Source organism: Astyanax mexicanus, chromosome 11 (genome assembly GCF_023375975.1).
Source record: "Astyanax mexicanus isolate ESR-SI-001 chromosome 11, AstMex3_surface, whole genome shotgun sequence".
NCBI lineage: Eukaryota > Metazoa > Chordata > Actinopteri > Characiformes > Acestrorhamphidae > Astyanax > Astyanax mexicanus.
This window is the reverse complement of record NC_064418.1, coordinates 27894102-27913671: the sequence shown is the minus strand read 5'-3', so window position 1 is coordinate 27913671 and position 19570 is coordinate 27894102. Positions and strand designations below refer to the sequence as shown.

General features: G+C 38.7%; 1 protein-coding gene across 1 annotated transcript in view; it reads left to right on the top strand.

Annotated features, from left to right (window-relative positions):
* Positions 1-19570, top strand: part of vwa8 (von Willebrand factor A domain containing 8) — a 159180-nt gene that overhangs the window by 63262 nt on the left and 76348 nt on the right. The window contains exons 26-33 of the mRNA XM_022668571.2: positions 4599-4750; positions 7094-7202; positions 9099-9237; positions 10683-10870; positions 13599-13721; positions 13906-13970; positions 14057-14182; positions 14332-14441. Coding sequence (XP_022524292.2) covers positions 4599-4750; positions 7094-7202; positions 9099-9237; positions 10683-10870; positions 13599-13721; positions 13906-13970; positions 14057-14182; positions 14332-14441 — 1012 coding nt within the window. The remainder of the gene's footprint in view (positions 1-4598; positions 4751-7093; positions 7203-9098; positions 9238-10682; positions 10871-13598; positions 13722-13905; positions 13971-14056; positions 14183-14331; positions 14442-19570) is intronic.

Genomic DNA, 19570 nt, shown 5'->3' with positions numbered 1-19570 from the left:
GGTAAATTAGTGTAAATAAATAAAAGCATTGTCAACTAAAGTACTACTTCCAGATTGGCATCAAAAGTTCTGTGATGATCTTAAGTTGAACTCAGCTCTGACAGCTGGGGGTTTCCTACTTGAAGAGTTGAAGAGTGCTGTGGGTGTCTCCATTTAAAAATGAATGGAGGGATGTATTATGTATGAGGGGTGAGAGGGTGTATGTGTGTGTGTGTGTGTGTGTCTGTGTGTGTAAGAGAGAGAGCAGAGCACCGGACTGCTGGAAGCGGCTGGGGAGAGATGATGCTGTAGAGAACTCCAGGCTGTTACTCCTCACCCAGCCCACTCACTCACTGAGCTGACACATAGAGGCCATGCTGCCATTCTGGGCCCCCTGGTTCTGGGATTTATACACACACACACACACTCAGAGACACACGCAGTCTCACACACACCAGTGTCTCCATTTCCTTCCTCCTCTCCCTCCTTAATCCCCCTTCAACTAGTTTCCAGACTGACAGATATAGGTAGTCAAAACAGCCGCCTTTATAAATCAATCAAATCAGTAGTTTGTTATTATGGCTGTGCATTGATTTGCTGTTTAATATGATATGCATGTTATTATAGTTGTTATGCATTTTTTTGCTTATTTTGCTGCATATTTATGCTCCTATAGTTTTTGTTTTATTAACACCATTCCAGCTCCAGATAGTTTTTGATCAGATGTACGGGTTTCGCTTAGCAACAGTTTTTTACTTATACGAATGAATGGAGTACAAAGGTTTTGACATCGTTCTTATGTCACATGAAGTGACACTCACAAAACACATAAGTTGCGAGCTCTGAGTGGTCCAGCAGTCTTAAGCTGCCACTATGAACGGGTGATTGCTGGTTCGAATCCCGTTTATGTAGCTTGCCATCAGCTGCCAAAGCCCCAAGAGAGCCTTGCTCTCTCTGGGTAGGTAGATGGTGCTCTCTCCCCACATCACCCCAAAGGGTGATGTCGCTCAGCTGATGTATCAGACCCGAGTCGCTGCGCTTTCCTCCGAGCACACTGTGATGCTACTCTGCAGTGTTGCATCAACAGCAGTTCAAAAAGAGACAGTGGCTGACTTCACATGTATCAGAGGAGGCATGCACTAGTCTTCAACCTCCTTGTATTTGGGCATCACTAGTGATAGGGGGAGTCCTTATGAGTGGGTTGGGTAATAAAAACAAGTTACCATGGCAAACTGCTTTACAACCACTGGAGACACCTTGACATTCATCAGGATTACCGTTGCAAATTGCTGATTCATGTTCATTTAGGACCCACTAATAATTCATGTGAACAGTGTTCAGCCTCACTCACAAGATAACAGCTCACAACTTATACTCTTCGGGTGTTTTAGGTCTCACAACATCAGACACCCTCCTTTATTGTTTATTAAAAGTAATGTGTAAATGCAGTATTGTGCTGTTATCATCCAATAGTCTTAAATTGACACAAATACAATTTCTTGCAATATTTTTTTTTTCCCTTTTTCTCCCCAATTTACACGACCAATTACCCAACCCACTCATTAGGACTTCCCCTATCACTAGTAATGCCCCAATACACCAGGAGAGTGAAGACTAGCACATGCCTCCTTTGATACATGTGAAGTCAGCCACTGTTTCTTTTCAAACTGCTGTTGATGCAGCATTGCTGAGTAGCATCGCAGCGACTCTGTTCTGATACATCAGCTCACAGGCGCCTTGTGCTGAGCGACATCACCCCTTGTGACGAGTGATGGGGGGAAAAAGCGCCATCTACCCACTCAGAGAGAGGCCACAAGGCCAGCTGTACAATCTCAGAGCAAGGGTAGCCGATGGCAAGCTACATGAACAGGATTCGAACCGGCAATCTTCTTCGTTCATTACAGTGGCAGCGCATAGCCTGGTGGATCACTCGGAGCTGTTTAAAAAAAATATACTATCCAAACAGATTAGTAGAGCATTAGTCTATACAGACTGTACAGAAAATCATTATCATTTTGCATCAAATATAAACATTCTGCTAACAAACATGACATTTAAAACAAGCAACAGATGCAGATGCAGAGATGTTCCCACATGGAAAGAAAATCTGTAGTGAAGCTTGTAGACGTTTAAATCTTAAGCAATTCAGTTATGCACACAGAGCGTGAAGATCATCTCTTCACACCTTTCTCGTCTGGAATGCCTTAAGATATGAGTTGTTCCTTGTGTCTTAAAGAGTGTTTGAGGACAGAGACTGACTGTGTGTGTCAAGACTCAGTGCTGAAGTCTCTTGTGGCCTGTATTTGAGTAGCAATAATGGATCATCTACATGTTCCTGCTCTTTCGCAGTTCAGCTCAACACAGGTCACTCAACTCAAGATCAGAAAGTAAAAAAAAAAAAAAAAAAACAGCATAAGGGTCTTACCGCTTATTGATCCAGTTATATGGGGCCTACTAGCTTGTCATTACAAGCGAAGGAACACAGAACACCACCTGTAGAGGCTTAAAAAATACCTTCTTAAACAACCTTCTATATCTCATCACTGATTCCTGCTAAATCTAGCAGCACATCTCGCTATCTCAGTTTGTTTACTGAGATTGGAATTGGAGATTCGGCCGCATGTGTTGTGCCGATTGAAAGTGTATGGATTTCCTTGGCCCGACTCGCACTAATCTCTCCTATGGATTCCCTGCAAACATGTTGATTACATGCTCAAGTTTTGTGTCACGTATTCAGTGGAAATCGATCGATCGCGGGTGTTCAGGATGACCTTTTGGGGAAGGGCCAGAAACATTTATCTCCATCCAGCACGGTGTTGCACGCCTGCCTATAGCGCACGGCCTATTTTAAGTTTAATGATGCATTCGGGCAATTATTTTCTAGGCCCGAATTGATAAGAGTTTGCGTGTGAGCAAGTTGAGCCTGTCGCCATGGTAACAGAGGGGGACATAAATCATTGTTGGAGTGAACAGAGGCGGTATTGACGGCGGTGGCAGCTCGTCTTCCTCGGCTCTGTCTCACCGGGGTCTCCCTCATTAGGCCTCTGGACCTGCTGCACAACTCCCACTAGAACATTTGATCTGCCTTTATCTCGCATCGTCTTAAATCAGGCTCTGATTGTCTGTGATTATCTGAAACTGGTGTCTGAGAGCACACAGAAAGCTGCTTTAGCTTTTAATGTTGTTTTTTTCTTTTATCCAGTTCAGTGGGAATAAAAAAAAAAACATTGTATCAGTTTACACCAATTAGCCATTAGCCATTAGACATTCGTATTACTGAGTAAAATAAAGTGAAACACTTGATTGATGGGCAATAGAAAACCACAGTAGATAACATATGACTTAAAAAAAAGTGCACAGAGGAATCGGTCTTTCTTTCAGTAAACAAACAAATGCTAAATCGATGTTTTCTCAGCTATCTTTACTATCTCAGCCCTGTACTGCTCATGTCTTTCAGCTGGAAAAAAAACAGCCAGTTTGTGAACTGCTCTCTTTTATTCAGTTTATGTCAGCAGAGCATAAAAGTCTACCTGAACCTGGTGTTTATAATCTCTCTTTCAGCTCTCTCCCTCACTCCCTGCACTGTATACAGCAGCCCTCTGATACGCAGCAGCACTGGGGGGTGTTGCCTGCCTCCCTGGTTATAATGTTTGAACGCAGGGTTGCCAGGTCCAACAAAAATATCCAGCGCAAAGTCAATCTAAAACCCGCCCTTCAGAAGCTTAAACTAGTCCAAAATATCTGTCTGACACACGTTTAAAGCAAATGTCAAAACAACTATGAGTGTACGACTTATGTATTTTGTTTATGAGGAATTTATTATTAATATTGTTATTTATCTTAAAGTGATTAATAATATTGCAACATTAGTGTTTTATTAAATCTTTTATAACAGTTTTATATCCCAGTCAAGAACAATTAATAGTAACATAATTAGCAAAAAAAGGCTTTTACTTACTAATTTCTGTTTTTTTGGTTGCATTATGATTTCTCTCTCTTACTCTCTCTCTCTCTTTCTTTCTCTGCAAATACTGTTTTGCGTTCTTTCTCCAAACATGGGTGAAAATATTATGAGAAAAATAAGAACAAATCACTTGAGAATGGGTCATATGTGACAAAAATAACATTTTAATTGAAAAGGCTTTTTGCCATTTCATTTTCATTACCAGCGGCATATTTCAAAGTCAAATCTAAAATGAAAAAGCTGATTGTGAAAAGAAAAATAAAGGCTTTACTTTGGCCTTTCCTTTTTGTGATTTTTTTTTTTGTCAAAAATAAAATCAAAATGCAATGGTTTTATTGTAAAAGGTTTTATTTATTAGTCCTTACAATAGGTTACCTCCCATAGTTATGTTCTCATGGTTCTTTTTGTTGTGGTCCATGGAAGATTGATTTTAGTTTTGTCTGGACTTCAAGTTTGCCCTCCGTGTTGACCTAACATCCAAGGCAACACCCACTTATTTTTTATTTTTTGTTGTTTTTAATTTTTAAAAGTAGACCAAAACATGCACCCTGCCACCCTTGAATTTTCACCCATTTTTTAAACGAGCCCAATTTAGCGGGAAAACTCTGTTTGAACATTTGTTAATTATGGTTCTCTTTTCTTTCTCTTTTTCCAGAAATTTCCAGAAGAGGGTCTGGCTAATGTGGTGAGGAACGTGTTTGACTTTGACTCCTACAACAAAGATATGAGGGAAGTTCTGATCACAGCTCTGCACAAGCACGGCATCCCCATCGGCGCCAAGCCCTCCAGCGTCCACCTGGCCAAGGAGTAAGAGCTTCTCAGCTTCTCCTTAATATGCAATGAACTGCTCCTCACTGAGAGACACAGCCCTGTGCGGGACACAAACTTCCATTAGCTTCCTGTAGTGTCCTGTGAGAGATGTAGATCATTCTAGTGCCCTGTTGGGGCTTTTACTGACACTTCGACACATACTTGAAAGGAATAGGATACACACTATATGTCCAAAGGTTTGTGGATACCAAACATAACTTGTTTAGTCCCTTGAAAAATGAATTGGCAGTAGAATAGAGGTTCATCCCTCCCCAAAAGCATTGAACTGTGGAGCAGAGGAGAGAACGGTGTACTTTCATCCAGTACTTTTGGGATAAATGGGGAGGTGGGGTGTCCCTCTTGTTGCTGAATGCAATCAAATCCTCACGACAGTGCTCCCAGTCTAGTGGGAAGCCTAACTCCAAGCAGTTACTTAAACAAAACCAGGATAAACCTGATTTTAGAAATTAAAAATAAGTAAAAAAAAAAAAAAAAAAGTTAATGAACAGGTATCCCAATACTTTTGGCTAAATAGTGTACAATGAATGATCTGTTCTTAATCATGAACTACTTGAAAAAAAATAAGCTACATAAGTAAGTTAATACATTGTAAACTGAATGTTTGGCCTCTATTTTTTTGACACACTTATGATGTAATTTTAGCAACATCACTTATTTGTTATATATTTGTCAGTTTTTTGCATTTTCTGTACATGTGAATAACAGGATTTATGAATTGAATTGCCTCACCACTGACTGGTTGAATTATCGTTTCAGTTCTGATATGCGTCGTAGAGTACATATTTTGCTTTTAATAAAGGGAAATATTTGTTTCTTCTGTCTCACGCTTGTCTTATTTCAAATTTTTTAATTTGGGAATGTTGCAAACTCTGATAATTCTTTAGAGAGCTTCAACTAAAGTAGTGAAGAAACAAGTATTTTCATTATTAAAGGTAAAAGAAGTTGTCCAGAGTTGCTCAGGGTGTTTTTGAAGAAGGAAAAACACAAATTAATGATCAGCAATTGCTCAGGTTTAGTATTATAATTAGGGGTGTGACGAGATCTCGTGGCACGCGATATTAAAACGTGACGATATTTCTCTCAAGCTTTAACCTCTCTCGCGGGGAAAAAATAGTTTAGTGTGGACTTTTTAAGCGGGATCTGGCAACACAGCAGGAGTGCAACTAGTACTGTTTGTGGTGTATGCAAACGTAATATCAGCGCTCCAGGGGTGGAGGAGATCCACCGCGCTAGTAATGACAGAACCAGCAAGCTGATTGGCTGTTTCTCCTCAGAGAAAATTTATTTGGGGCTTTCATTTGGCGCCCCCTTTAGTGCGGCGCCCCTATGGGTTGTATGCAGTTGTCCTAATCTCTTAGCTCTGTACTGTATTTAAAAAAAAAAAAAAAAAAAGTTCTGTCTCTGTATGCACTTCAAGCATTGTCTTAATATGACTGGTTATGGTTATGCATAGTTAAATTACAAGAGATTTAGGAGAAAAAAACACAAATCATAGTCTTGATATGACTGGTTGTGGGGTGCACTTATTGTTTGCACTATATAAGACCTAGAAAAGTTTTATTTAAATTTTTTATATTCCTATTCTTATTTCTATTTCGTATAAAAATCAATGTGTGAGAGAAACCAGTCTGTTAAGTTTGCGTTTTATGATTTTGTCAAATAAAACTCTTTTATTTATAGTTGAAAATAGTTTTCAAGTATTTTTTTATTTTTGACGTTTTCTTAAATTTATTTTTAAATCTCGTCTCGTTCTCGTGAACCCAGTATCGTGTCTCGTCTCGTCTCGTAAAATTAGTGTCTCGTCACACCCCTAATTATAATTCATCCCATTCTTTATTTGGGAATTTTGGGGCTGATGGGAATGGTATCTCATCCCATCTGCATGAACTCAAGCATGGCGCTGTAATGCTTTCTGGGGAAGAGTGAGTAGCCTGTGAACAGATGTGCAGACAGGAGAAGCTGAGCGGGAGCTCAGAAACAGCTTGTTGAGTGCTATTTCATTGCGTGGAGGATAGGAAATGAAAAACAGCTCATTAAACTGAAGCCATTGTGCTGGTGGGTACTTGTGCGCCCCTTTCATTAGCGTCCTGTTTTATTTACACCCGTCTTTTGCTGGTCGCGTTTGATAGCGAGCGGCCGTGTTGACTGAAGCGTGCTTGAGTTAACTATGGGGTTGGGAGAAAGGTAGAGGCACTCTGTTTAAACAGGCGATCATGTAACAACTAGCCTGTAAATATGCCTCAAGAGAATAAACAGCTTTCAACTGCTGAGCTCCCAGCTGTAATATATTACTGAAGTCATATATTCTCCCTCTCCAAGGTTGCCACTGCCTGATTGTAGAATGGCTGGCCACTGGACCATTAACCAGGGTGGCAATGTACGGCGAAAGCTGCTGTGTCCTACTGAGTCCCGTCGTATAGATATAAAGGTATCGCACATACACACACACTGAGCTACTCAATACAGTTATTAGTTATTATTCTAGTGTTCTTGGCCTGTTTTAATAATTACATTATTGAATATTATTATATAATATTCTACAGCTCTGGAAAAAATTAAGACCACTTCAGTTTCTGAATGAGTTTCCCTGATTTTCCTATTTATAGGTAAATGTTTGAGTAAAAGGAACATTGTTGTTTTATTCTATAAACTACGGACAACATTGCTCACAAATTACTAACAAAAATATTGTCATTTAGAGCATTTATTTGCAGAAAATGAGAAATGGCTAAAATAACAAAAAAGATGCAGAGCTTTCAGACCTCAAATAATGCAAAGAAAACAAGTTCATATTCATAAAGTTTAAGAGTTCATAAATCAATATTTATTTTTAACAGTTTTCATGCATCTTGGCATGTTCTCCTCCACCAGTCTTACACACTGCTTTTGGATAACTTTATGCCACCCCTGGTGCAAAAATCCAAGTAGTTCAGCTTGGTTTAATGGCTTGTGATGGCATCCATCTTCCTCTTGATTATATTCCAGAGGTTTTCAATTTGGTAAAATCAAAGAAACTCATCATTTTTTAAGTGCTCTCTTATTTTTTTTTTTTTTTCCAGAGTTGTATATGGACAGATGAACCGTCAACAACTTTTGCTTTTATTTTTCAATACAGGCACATCTCAAAAAAATGGAATATATTTGAAAAGTTAGTATATTTCAGTAATTCAGTTCAAAATGTGAAACTAATATATCATATAGATGTATTACACACAGAGTGATCTATTTGAATCGTATTTTATTATTGATGATTATGGCTTGCAACCAATGAAAACCCTTAAGTATCTCAGAAAATTAGAATATTATATAAGACCAGTTTGTACTTTTGTCGGTGTCGGCAGTGTGCCAAGTCCTGCTGGAAAATAAAATCTGCATCTCCATAAAAGTTGTCAGCAGAGAAAAGCATGAAGTGCTGTAAGATTTTCCGGGAAAACACTGCACTGACTTTGGGCTTGATAATAAAACACAGTGGACCAACACCAGCAGATGACATGTCTCTCCAAATCATCACTGATCATCAGTAAATTTCACATTTAATTTAGAAATCAAGGGAGCAGAGTCTGGAGGAAGAGTGGAGAGACACACAGTCCAAACTGCTTAAGGCTTAGTGTGAAGTTTCCACAATCAGTGATGGTTTGGAGAGACATGTCATCTGCTGGTGTTGATCCACTGTGTTACATCAAGTCTAAAGTCAGTGCAGTTTTCCTGGAAAATCCTACAGCACTTCATGCTTCCCTGTGAATTTCATTTTCTAGCAGGACTTAGCACACTGCTCACACTGCCAAAAGTATCAATTGGTCTTATATAATATTCCAATTTTCTGAAGAGTACTAATCATTAACAATAAATGAAATTAACGCTTATAATAGATCACTCTCTGTGAAATACATCTATATAGTATATGAATGGTCTGCTGGTATGAGAGGATCAGATGCAGCAGTGCTGCTGGAGTTTTTAAACACTGTGTCCACTCACTTTTCGCTTTATTAGACACTCCTACAGACTGCTTCACTTTCTAGACGCTCATCTGTTGCTGTGTAGTTTGTATGGTCATCCACTAGTTGTTGCTCTGTGGTGGTCCTGTGGAATCCTAATCATTCAAGAAAATGGTAATAAAAGAAGTGTAAAAAAAAAAGTACCGGCATACATTTTTCCTGCTCTTACGTTCTTGTTCCAAGCCAGACCATCAGCTAATGAACAAGCCCAGCCTGGGTTGGGCTGAGTGAATATGTCAGAGCAGGGAAACACTCAGAGCAGGGGCAATCCAGGAGCAATGCTGAGAAGTGAGTTAATGTGACAGTGATGCTCGGTGCTCTCTCTCCAGGGCCCGGTGTTTTTACGAGTGCAGGGTTTCCCACTGGAGAGACACGAGGCCAGAGCGATGAGCTTCACGGAGGAACACGCCCACTGGCAAATCCCCATGAACGAGGTCAACATCGTCTGTGACGTCACCACTGCTGGAGGTAGGTGATGGAGGTGTAAAATTTAACCAAGTGTTCTTTTTTTTTTATGTTACACTCAGTTACAACAATGGTGGCCAAAATAAATTTCAAGCTACCAAATTGAAAACCTCTGGAACATAATCAAGAAGAAGATGGATAATCATAAGCCATCAAACCAAGCTGAACTGCTTGAAGTTTTGCACCAGGAGTGGCATAACGTTATTCAAAAGCAGTGTGTAAGACTGGTGGAGGAGAACATGCCAAGATGCATGAAAACTGTGATTAAAAACCAGGGTTATTTCACCAACAATTGATTTCTGAACTCTTAAAACTTGAATATAAACTTATTTTCTTTGCATTATTTTAGGAATTTTTAGGAGAAATGTTGTCTGTAGTTTATAGAATAAAACAACAATGTTCACAATTTACACAAATGTATACCTATAAATAGCAAAATCAAAGAAACTGATTCAAAAACTGAAGTAATTTCTTTTTTTTTCTAGAATTTTTCTAGAAAACCCTTTTAAATAAATGCATTGCATTTAGCTTTTATAAGTTGCACCTATTGCTGACACAGATGTGCAAATGTACACACACAACTTGAATGTTTTGGGCATTTTTGTGCAGTGTGTTTCATATTTTTGAATACATAAATCAACCTGTATGGCATCCAAGCAAGGAAAATTTTTTTTAACAAAAAATAAGTACAACTGACATTTTTTTCTTTGTTTGTTTCTTAACATTTTTTTTTAAATTGTACTGTGCAAGCATAGATAATTTGGACAGGAAATACATATCTTGTTTTTGCTGAGCGACATCACCCTTTGGAGTGATGTGGGGGGAGAGCGCCATCTGCCCTCCCAGAGAGAGCAAGGCCAATTGTTGCCTCTCAGGGCTCCGGCTGCTGATGGCATGCTACTTGAACAGGATTCGAAATGGCGTTCACCTGATCACAGTGGCAGCGCTTATCCCACTTTGGACCATTTTGAGTAATGCTGCATCAGCAGCGGCTCCAAAAAAAAAGCGGTGGCTGGCTTCACATGTATCGGAGGAAGCATGTGCTAGTCTTCACCCTCCTGGTGTGTTGGGGCATCACTAGTGATAGGGGGAGTCCTAATGAGTGGGTTGGGTAATTGGCCGTGTAAATTGGGGAGAAAATGGAAAAAAATTAGAAAAAAAGCAATAGGTGCTATTAAATATAACTCTAACATTAATTATAAACGTATCTTAAACCCAACTAAACAGAACTCAAAAAACTAAGATCCAGTAGATCTTGACCAAGAGTAGATAATTTGTAGATAATTGTGAGTAATTTATTTAATCATACCTACGTAAATAAGATTTGCTAAAAATGTTTACACCAGGCTTCCAGTTCTATTTGTTTTTTCCATTGTTGTTTATTGTATCTTGTCTTCAAGGGACTGATCATCCAGTCGATTAACATAATGTATTGTTTTGTGTTGCAGATATGATCTATGTGGCCACCTGTAACCCAGTGACTCTGTACTCCATGCGAGAGCGGACAGACACTGTGCACTGCATCGAGCTGTATGATGTCTTCCCCCGCACCATCAGTGGAGTGTGGCAGCCATTCGTCACTGTGGCAGCACTGGGCAGCCCGCTCCAGGGCCAGGTGGTTCTTCACGAGGAACAGGTGTGTATACCACAAAACACATACACTCATATAACATGCGTGTTACGGATATAGATCCACCTGCTGGCAGTGCAGCCCGTTTACAGCCCTTTTTCTAGTGAATAAGTAGAATCTGTTATTCAGCCTCAGTGGTAAGCTCTGTATGAGCTAATACTGAAATTCTTGTATTAGATTAGGAACTAAAACCCAGCTGTATTGGTCCTATAATGTGTAGATGGGGAAATATAATATTTAGAGGTTAGTTGAGGAAATTAGACACAGGCTTTTGTAACAGCGCTTCACTATTTGACTGGCTAATTTCAGTCACTGTCAGTTTTTTTTTTTTTTTTTTTTTTAAGTTTGTTTACCTAGTCTGAAATGATCTCATATCCCTTGCAGGTGTCCAATAGAACCTCACCGCACTTTTACATGCCTAATAAGGTACCAGAGAGCACAATGGAAACGAATAAAATCTGATTTACATTCACATACGCAGCTGTTGCGTATTAACGCGGGGAAAGGGGAACCTCTAAAAATACATTTTTGAAAAAAGAGAGAGAGAGAGAGAAGGGCTACTTATTACATTTGTCCAAAAATATGGGATTCCAGACATCACGAGCAGGTCATCCAGGGGTCGTGGCTCTCCCAGTGGAGTAAAAACAAAGCCTGAATGGAACAGTTCGGCCTGTAGTTCTGACAGCTCTCCTTAGCCAAATCCACCATTTATCTAGCCCTGACGCAAGCCTGCTATTCTTAGCTCAGACAGTGTGCACTGTATGTCAAGCAGGCCATAAGGAACCCATTAGGCCCCGAATGCAGGGAGGCAAGGCCTAAGCTGCCTCACTTGCCTTTCCCATAAAAGTAAATTGAAGATTAAGCAGATGCGTCATGAATGAAGGCCGGCCTAGCCAAGCGGCCGTGCCGTATCTCTATCTCCAGCGGCTACGCCGCCCAGATCACGAGTTTCATCTGCCAGGAGTTAAAAGTTACAAAGGCTTGGCTGCCTGTAAGAATAACACGGGCCTGTGCTGCTGCTCTGGAGTTAGATATGAAGCTCGTTAGAGAGATAAGGCCTACTTACTCAATTTTCTCCAATAAATCTGGAGTGTGCCATTCTGGCCCGGTAATCCCCATCCAGTGAGTTCCCCATTCAGCCTCCGATGCTACTCTTACTATTGTTTTTTAGAACACAGACTAATACAAAATATTGTTCAATAATAGCCTAGATGTTTTACATTCACTGGACTATACTGCATGTTCAAACGTTTTTGGACACCCCTTAAATCAATAAATTGATTTAAGCCCTTTCTGGACGGGATTCATTTCTCAGGGGACGTGTGTGAAAAATATTTCACACTTTTACTCAGTGGTAAAACCCTTTTATCCAGACTGCAAGAGGACCAGTGAGTTTTTTTTGTTGTTGTTGGGCTTTCTCGGTCACGTGACATTGTGTTCAGTAGCTCCTCCATTTCCACACGCTGTTGTGTTCACGTGGATCTTCGTTGAAACATGCACCCAAAGTGTAATTACTGAGCGTGGCAGTGGACAAATAGCTATTTTATTAAACGCGAGAAGACAAAACTTAGAGATGACTAAAATAAACGGAGGACCACAGAGTTCAGCAAGGAACAGTGTATAATTCTGCCTGTAATTTTCTCAGAGTTCCACTAAGAAAAACACATACATGGTCATTCCGGACGGGAATAGAATCACTAAGGACCCCCATAAAAGAGAACATTGCCCCAGGACCCCCTGAGAAACTAATCCCATCAGGATAGGGCTTTAGCTACAACAAAAGCAGGATCAAATCTTTTTTTAATGCCCTTGAATGTTCAACTTTCCGAAATGGTTTGTTTATTCAATGCCACTGTTAAATGCTTACTTCTGGTTATTATTGACATGATCTTTCCTGTTATATTGTTACTTTTTAAGATAGTAAATGAGCAGTATATAATAGAATTTGATTATTTTGTTGTTCATAGTGCAATCAGTTTTATATTTATAATTTTGTGTCAATTTAAATAGCAGGGATAGATATTAGCTACACAGCTGTCTCATCAAAAGAACATCTTCCCAACTGTGATGCATGCAGTTGTTCTGCTGCCAGTGGCATTGGCACTATTGCCTGGGTGCAGGATTTGCAAATATTTAAACCTCTTTACAGGCTGAAGCTTCTTACGGGCTGAAGCTTTTTTTACAACAAGATAATGATTCTAAATATAAAATATAAATTAGGGCTGTTGAAAGAAATTTTAAAATTTTCACAATTTATAAAGACATTTTCAGAATTCCTGATATTTATTTCGATATTTTTGACATGTCGACAAAATGCATTAGCAGACATGGATTTCAAAACCTTCTATTTAATTACATTTAATTAAACAGGACAAAATTATTTTAATTATTTTTTTTTTTTATAATTTTGTAAGTGTTCAATAAGTACTAAAATATGTTCACTATGCTCAGAAAAGCCTATTATGCATCACATAAAAAAAAGATCAAAATATAAGAAAATATTCATTATGGACTGCCTGAACACAAAACACTGAACCTTTCGGAATGGCTGTTTCTTTTTTTTGTATATATATATATATGAGATAATACCAGTAATACCAAAATAGTGCATGTTTACTTTTATTATTCTGGCACTGGCAGTAAAAAAAAAATCTTTAGACATTATTTATAGATAGACATGGGTTAACTTTAGTTTGTTGTGTGTGTGTTTTTTTTTCTCTCTTTTTCTCTGTAGACTAATACAGTACTACACATTGATCTGGTCACGGGTGCAGTGAGAAGACTGGTCTTATCTCCTAGTAAAGAGGATGAACCTGTGCGTAAAAGCTCCAACTGGTGGAACAGCAAAGAAAGTCAGGTGAGAGACTGTAGACTGCTGTAGCTTTCCAGACACGCCATGTCTGGAAAGAGTCTTTAGAGATTTTGGAGATTAATGGGGAGTTCTTTATTGCTTGTGATTGATGATGAAGAGAAGCATAACTTTATTTATAGAGTTATAACCTCTCTGTTAATGCCTGAAACATTTTGGTTAACTTTCTCAGCCTGGATACAAGATGTGCAGGGAGTTTGCTCACAAGAACTGGCTTCTCTTCTACATGGCTGATGGGTAAGCTCTTTACTCCACATCCGTCCAATTCACTTCCACTGCTGTGGGCCTGGCTTACTGACATGATCTCTGCCGTACACTGACAGGAATCAGCTGGATGTTCTGGATGTGCTTGAGGGTCAAGTCCACACCATCTCTCTCCCTATCAACATTAAGTCTGTGTTCCTGGTGGCCGAGGATCGCTGGCTGCTTATAGAAAGCAAAACTGACAGGTGTGTCCTCTCTGTCTTTCTGCATGACAATAGCATGCATGTAAAGTATGTAGTATGCAGTGTTTGTGTGCTTATGCATGTTCTGTTCTCTCACTTAATGCCATTGATTTACTCTCTTAGCAAACATGTTTATCTTTCTCTATTTGCAGGAAGTTCTTGTTGACAAAGCCTATGCAGATGGGGGCAGAAGAGTCAGGTGTGTGTCAGCTGCACAGTATCAGTGAGGAGGCAGTCAGCACTGGCTTTGGCATCAGTTCAGGTAGGGCAACTCTCTGGAAATGTTTCGTATTAAAAGTGTTAAAGGTGTTCACTTTTTCTTGTTCTTTGTGAAATACTTTAGGTCTCTCTGAGTTGTATATGATGCTGCACATGAAACTCTTCCTCAACCTCCTTTTTCTGCAGTAGCTAGTAAAAGAAAATATTCAGAAAAACTAATTGATCAGGAGAAGCACGGTGTCTATGTCAACCTGCGAATTAGTATTCATGGCCTCGCCCACAGGCAGCGCTGAGGTAAAACCGCTAGAAACAGCATGGCAGTTCGTTCCGGTGTTATTTGTGCAAATAACACATCAATCAGTGTTATCTGCTTTGCCCAATAATTCAGAGCTAAAAAACAAATGGTTTGAATTTGTCTATAGAACACCACCAGTGAAGTACAATTGAAATACTTAGGTGTGTATTTTTAGAACAATTCTGTTTACAGTAGTTAAAAGTAAAAATCCACCCGCCTCTTGGTGTAACTATAGTATTTACATAGGATCTCCAGTGGATTTTGCATTTTACAGTGACTTGAAGACTAGGTCAGTGGCTGAACTGCACTTAGCAGGGCATTACACATGTTGTTGTTGATGTCAGTGTAAAAATGTCTTTATTTTAAAACATTTCCAACTGTTTTCTGCCTCCTGGTGTCTCAGTGCTGTTAGCCAATCAGAGGCGATATGTTTGCATGTATGAATATTCATGAGCAACGACGAAATTCTGTCGTTTTTTAAAAACAACCACCCCCCCCCACACACTCCTCCACTGGACTAAAGGAGCGTTATACCGGATCACCAGAGCACTTTTTTCACAAAAACGGCTCACATGACATTATTCATACTAGAGACCACAACTAGACATTTAAAAATGAAAGAAAAAACAATGGAATGAGACCTTTAAGGCCAGTTTATGTTTCTGCATTAAATCGAAGTAGCAATTGTGTGTTTGTGTGTGTTAGAGTTTGTGTGTGAGAGTTAGCTATGAGATTTTATCCATAGTCTACCTTCTGACACCCGATGTGCTAAAAATGCTAATATGTCACTTGTTCATGTTTCTCAGATTATTTGTGTGTGTTAACATATGACAACACTAGTAACTAGTAACTAGTATGTCACAGTGACACAGACAACTGCAATGTGGTTGGTCATCTGAACCTCATATTTCTGCCCATTGTTACTTCTGCCTTCATGGTGCAATCGCACCGTGATGCAGACGCGCCATCGCACAAGTAGAAATGCTCACAACAGCATAGGCCACTGCACAGGCAATGCATTAGATTCTGTGTTAAGTCAACACAGTATAAAAGTATAAACTGTTCTTTAGAGATACTGCTGTATCAGCTTCTGTGGCCACTTTATTCATAGTGCTGTCAGGGTACTTCTTCAGTTGTTCAGAGCAGTTAGAGTGTGTCCACAATGTTCTAGCAAAGAGACGGAGGATGAGTGATCAAAAGCTTTTTGCTGGCAGTGTTATTAATAATGATTATAATGAATAATGAAAGTAATGATACTAGATCTTATTAAACAAATGCAGTAATATTAAGATGGCTAAATGTGTAATATTTTGACATATTCTATGTATTAGACATATATATTGTTAATGATTTATCTTAACTCTAACATACTCATAATTATTATTTAGCTTCAAATGTACAAAATCGTTATGAAAATGTCTTATTAATACTGACCTGCCACAGCTTCCTTCTTTTTACACGTTATAGCAGCTCCACTGTGCAAACCACCCACATATTAGTGTCATTGCAGTGCTGAAAACGGCCCTCCAGACAAACAATACCTGCTCAGTGGTGGTTCTGTGAGGAGAACAGCATATAAAGAGGGTAAATGAAGTATACAGAGAAACCAAAGGACCACTATATTTTTCGGACTATAAGGCACACTTAAAATCCTTTAATTTTTCCAAAAATCAACAGTGTGCCTTATAATCCAGTGAGCCTTATGTATGAATTTTACTGGTCAGGTTGTAACAAACAGTTACGCCTCTCTGCTGAAGCATTATAAGAGGCTTCCTGTGAAGTTTCTCACAGTTTCTTAGCATTAGTCGCTAACCACAGTGCTAGCTCTTTCGCTATTCAGGGGTCAACGTATCAGACTGTAGCCAATGCATTTATCATGTTAAAACAAGCTGATAGCACCCTGGGTTACCAGAATACTCAGGGTTCCTCAGTGTAGAGCTGTCGGGCAACCGCTGCTGGCTAGCACTGCTAACCACAGCTGGCTAGTGCAGCCAACTGCAAATGGCTAAGCATTTGCTAACCACGGCTAGGCTCACCCTTGGACAAAATGTGAAAATCTAAGCGTACTGAAGGGCTTTACTCACCTAAATAAACCATTTTCAGGAAAAAAATATGTGTACATTAATATTTAGTGATCATGTTTTTTTTTTTTTTTTTTTTTTTAGTACAGTTTTGTTTACGTTGGCGCCCCAGCAGCAAGACCTGCTAAATTAAAAAGGAAACATGGCGACACCCTTGTTCACTTCCAGTATGCGTTCTTATTAGTGTCGCATAATATGCCTTATAATCTGGTGCGCCTTATGTATGAAAATAGTCCAAAAAAAAGACGTTCCTTGATAGTGCACCTTATAAACTGGTGCGCTGAAAAATACTATACTCTCTGTAATTATAGAGATAAATAATAGATAATGAGTGTGGAAAGAAGTAGGTTTTCCTTAATGTTATGGCTGATTAATGTACAATACTATAATAAAGATTTAATTTAGCTCTTTATTAATCTCTTTATTGTTGTTATTGTTAAGTCTTGTTTTACTTTAGGGAACTTTTATTATTATTTTTTTTTTGACAGTGACAGTAGCCCTGCTAACACTGCTGTTTTTGACCAGCCCAGTGGACAATTTATTTGTTTTTTGTTTTTTTGCGCAAATAAGCCAACCTGCACCCAAGCAAGGCAAACCTTCCAGCCTGCTGTAGTTAATTAAATAGAAAAAATGCAAGTTTTGTTCCAAATTCCAGGCTGCAGTCATTGTATGATGGATCCTGGGTAGGATTGTACCATGTAACATCCTTGGATGTTTCATGTTGACGTCACTCATGAACGCAAAGTGATGACACTGAGGCTGGGATTTTTAATGCTTTTTTTGTGCAGGGAATTGTAATAATACCCACTTCAGAATCTCTTCCTGCTTGTCCACCAGAGGGCAATCCTGATTTAATATCCTAAACGAATGGGTTCATATAGAGCAATTCTGAAAATTCAGAGTTTATAAATGTTTAATCCTATTTATCCTAAAAGAAATGACACATTTTCTTAACACAGAACAATATCAAATGTTTTAGCACAGCAGACAGCATTTTTTAAGCGTTTAAGCTCCTATTAAACTCGGTTCTCTGGCTGTTACTGCAGCAGCAGTTCACCAACCAGTCAGCAGACAGTAACAGTAATACTAGCATTTGTACTGTAGAAAAATAAACACATGCACACAGTTTTCCTTGCTTTTTTAGCAAAATACATCATTCATACATCATTTATTCAGAATTCACAAATTATTCTGGCCACATGAATAGATACTATTTTTAATTAGTTTTTAGCCATTTAGTCATTTATTTTTGACTTTTCACCCTTCAAATCCCTCTGAATGTTAGTTGCATTTCTCTGCAGTTCAGATTGGAACAGCCTTCAAGAAAGTATTGGATGAGAAATCCAGCACACTCAGGATGCTGCCTTAGTGCAGCCTTAGCAGTGATATGAAAGCAGTGATTTGTGCACCCCTGATAATTTTCATGAATTTCCGTTACAAATCATTGGTTGTTTAGATCAGCAGTTTCAGTTAAATGTATCATATAGCAGACAAACAGTGATATTTGAGAAGTGAAATAAGTTTGAAGGATTTACAGAAAGTGTGCAACAATTATTTAAACGAAGTTAGGCATGTGCATACATTTGGGCACCCCAACAGAAAAATGACGCCACATCAATGTTTAGTAAATCCTCCTTTTGCAGAAATAGCAGCCTCTAAAGCCTCTAATCTTCTGGTTTAAACTACCACCACATTTTACTGTGGGTAGCAAGTGTTTTTTCTTGGAATTCTGTGTTTTCAACTTTTTGTATCTTTCCCCTAAACCATGATGTTGAACAACATCTGTTTTTAGGTTTGAGAGTTGTTTTGAGACTCCCAAGTTAAGAGAGAAAATGCAATGTAGGTCAAGGGTGAATGAGCTTACCAAACTATTTTTTTTCCTAGTAATTAGTGCTAAAGGTGTTCAAATCAATAAAAAGACAAGGGTGCCCAAATGTATGCACCTGTCTAATTTTGTTTAAAATTTTGTTGTACACTTTCTTTAAATCCTATAAACTTAATTTCACTTCTTAAATATCACTGTGTTTATCTGCTTATGATATATTTAACTGAAATTGCTGATCCGAACCACCAATGATTTATCAAGGAAAATCTTTAAAATTATCAGGGGTTCCCAAAATGTTCATACCACTGTATATTTATTAATATATCATATATACTGTAAGCATTAAATACAGCAGTATCCATAACATGTCCATTGTGTTCATAACACACACAGTAAAGGAGGGTTAAGCAAAATACTTTTTGTTTTATATCCAAAAAAATTGAAATAAAAACATATTTAAGACAGATTAACAACTGATAATATGTTTTCCATACTATTAACATATTTATACAGTCAAACGTGTATCCAGCTGTGTTCCTCGACAGTTCAGTATAGGAACAGTCTTCAAAGCCTCAACTTAAGAAGAAAACTATAGTAAACACCACATAGTGCACAGTGCTTACTCAAAGAAACCACAGAGAGAAACTATTCATGTCTGAAAGGGTTAATGAATGACATACAGGCATCTCTGTCTGTTTCCATGTAGGGTGTCACTTATTTATATTGCATTGCCTTATTATGATAGGTTTGGTCTCAGCAAGGCATTAAGTTTGCAGCCTGAAGAATGATGGCAGTGATTTGAAGGCTTTATGCCTCATTTAATGGAAAATAACCTCTGTTTATTTTTAAGGTCTGAAATAGCAGGTGAAATAAATTGCGGGGCTGTTGTTTATCTCCTCCTGGAATGTTGTTTGTAGAAGATGAATATCTTGATAGTCGTGTCCTCTGGTGAGCAGCTACTCGTCGGTCGG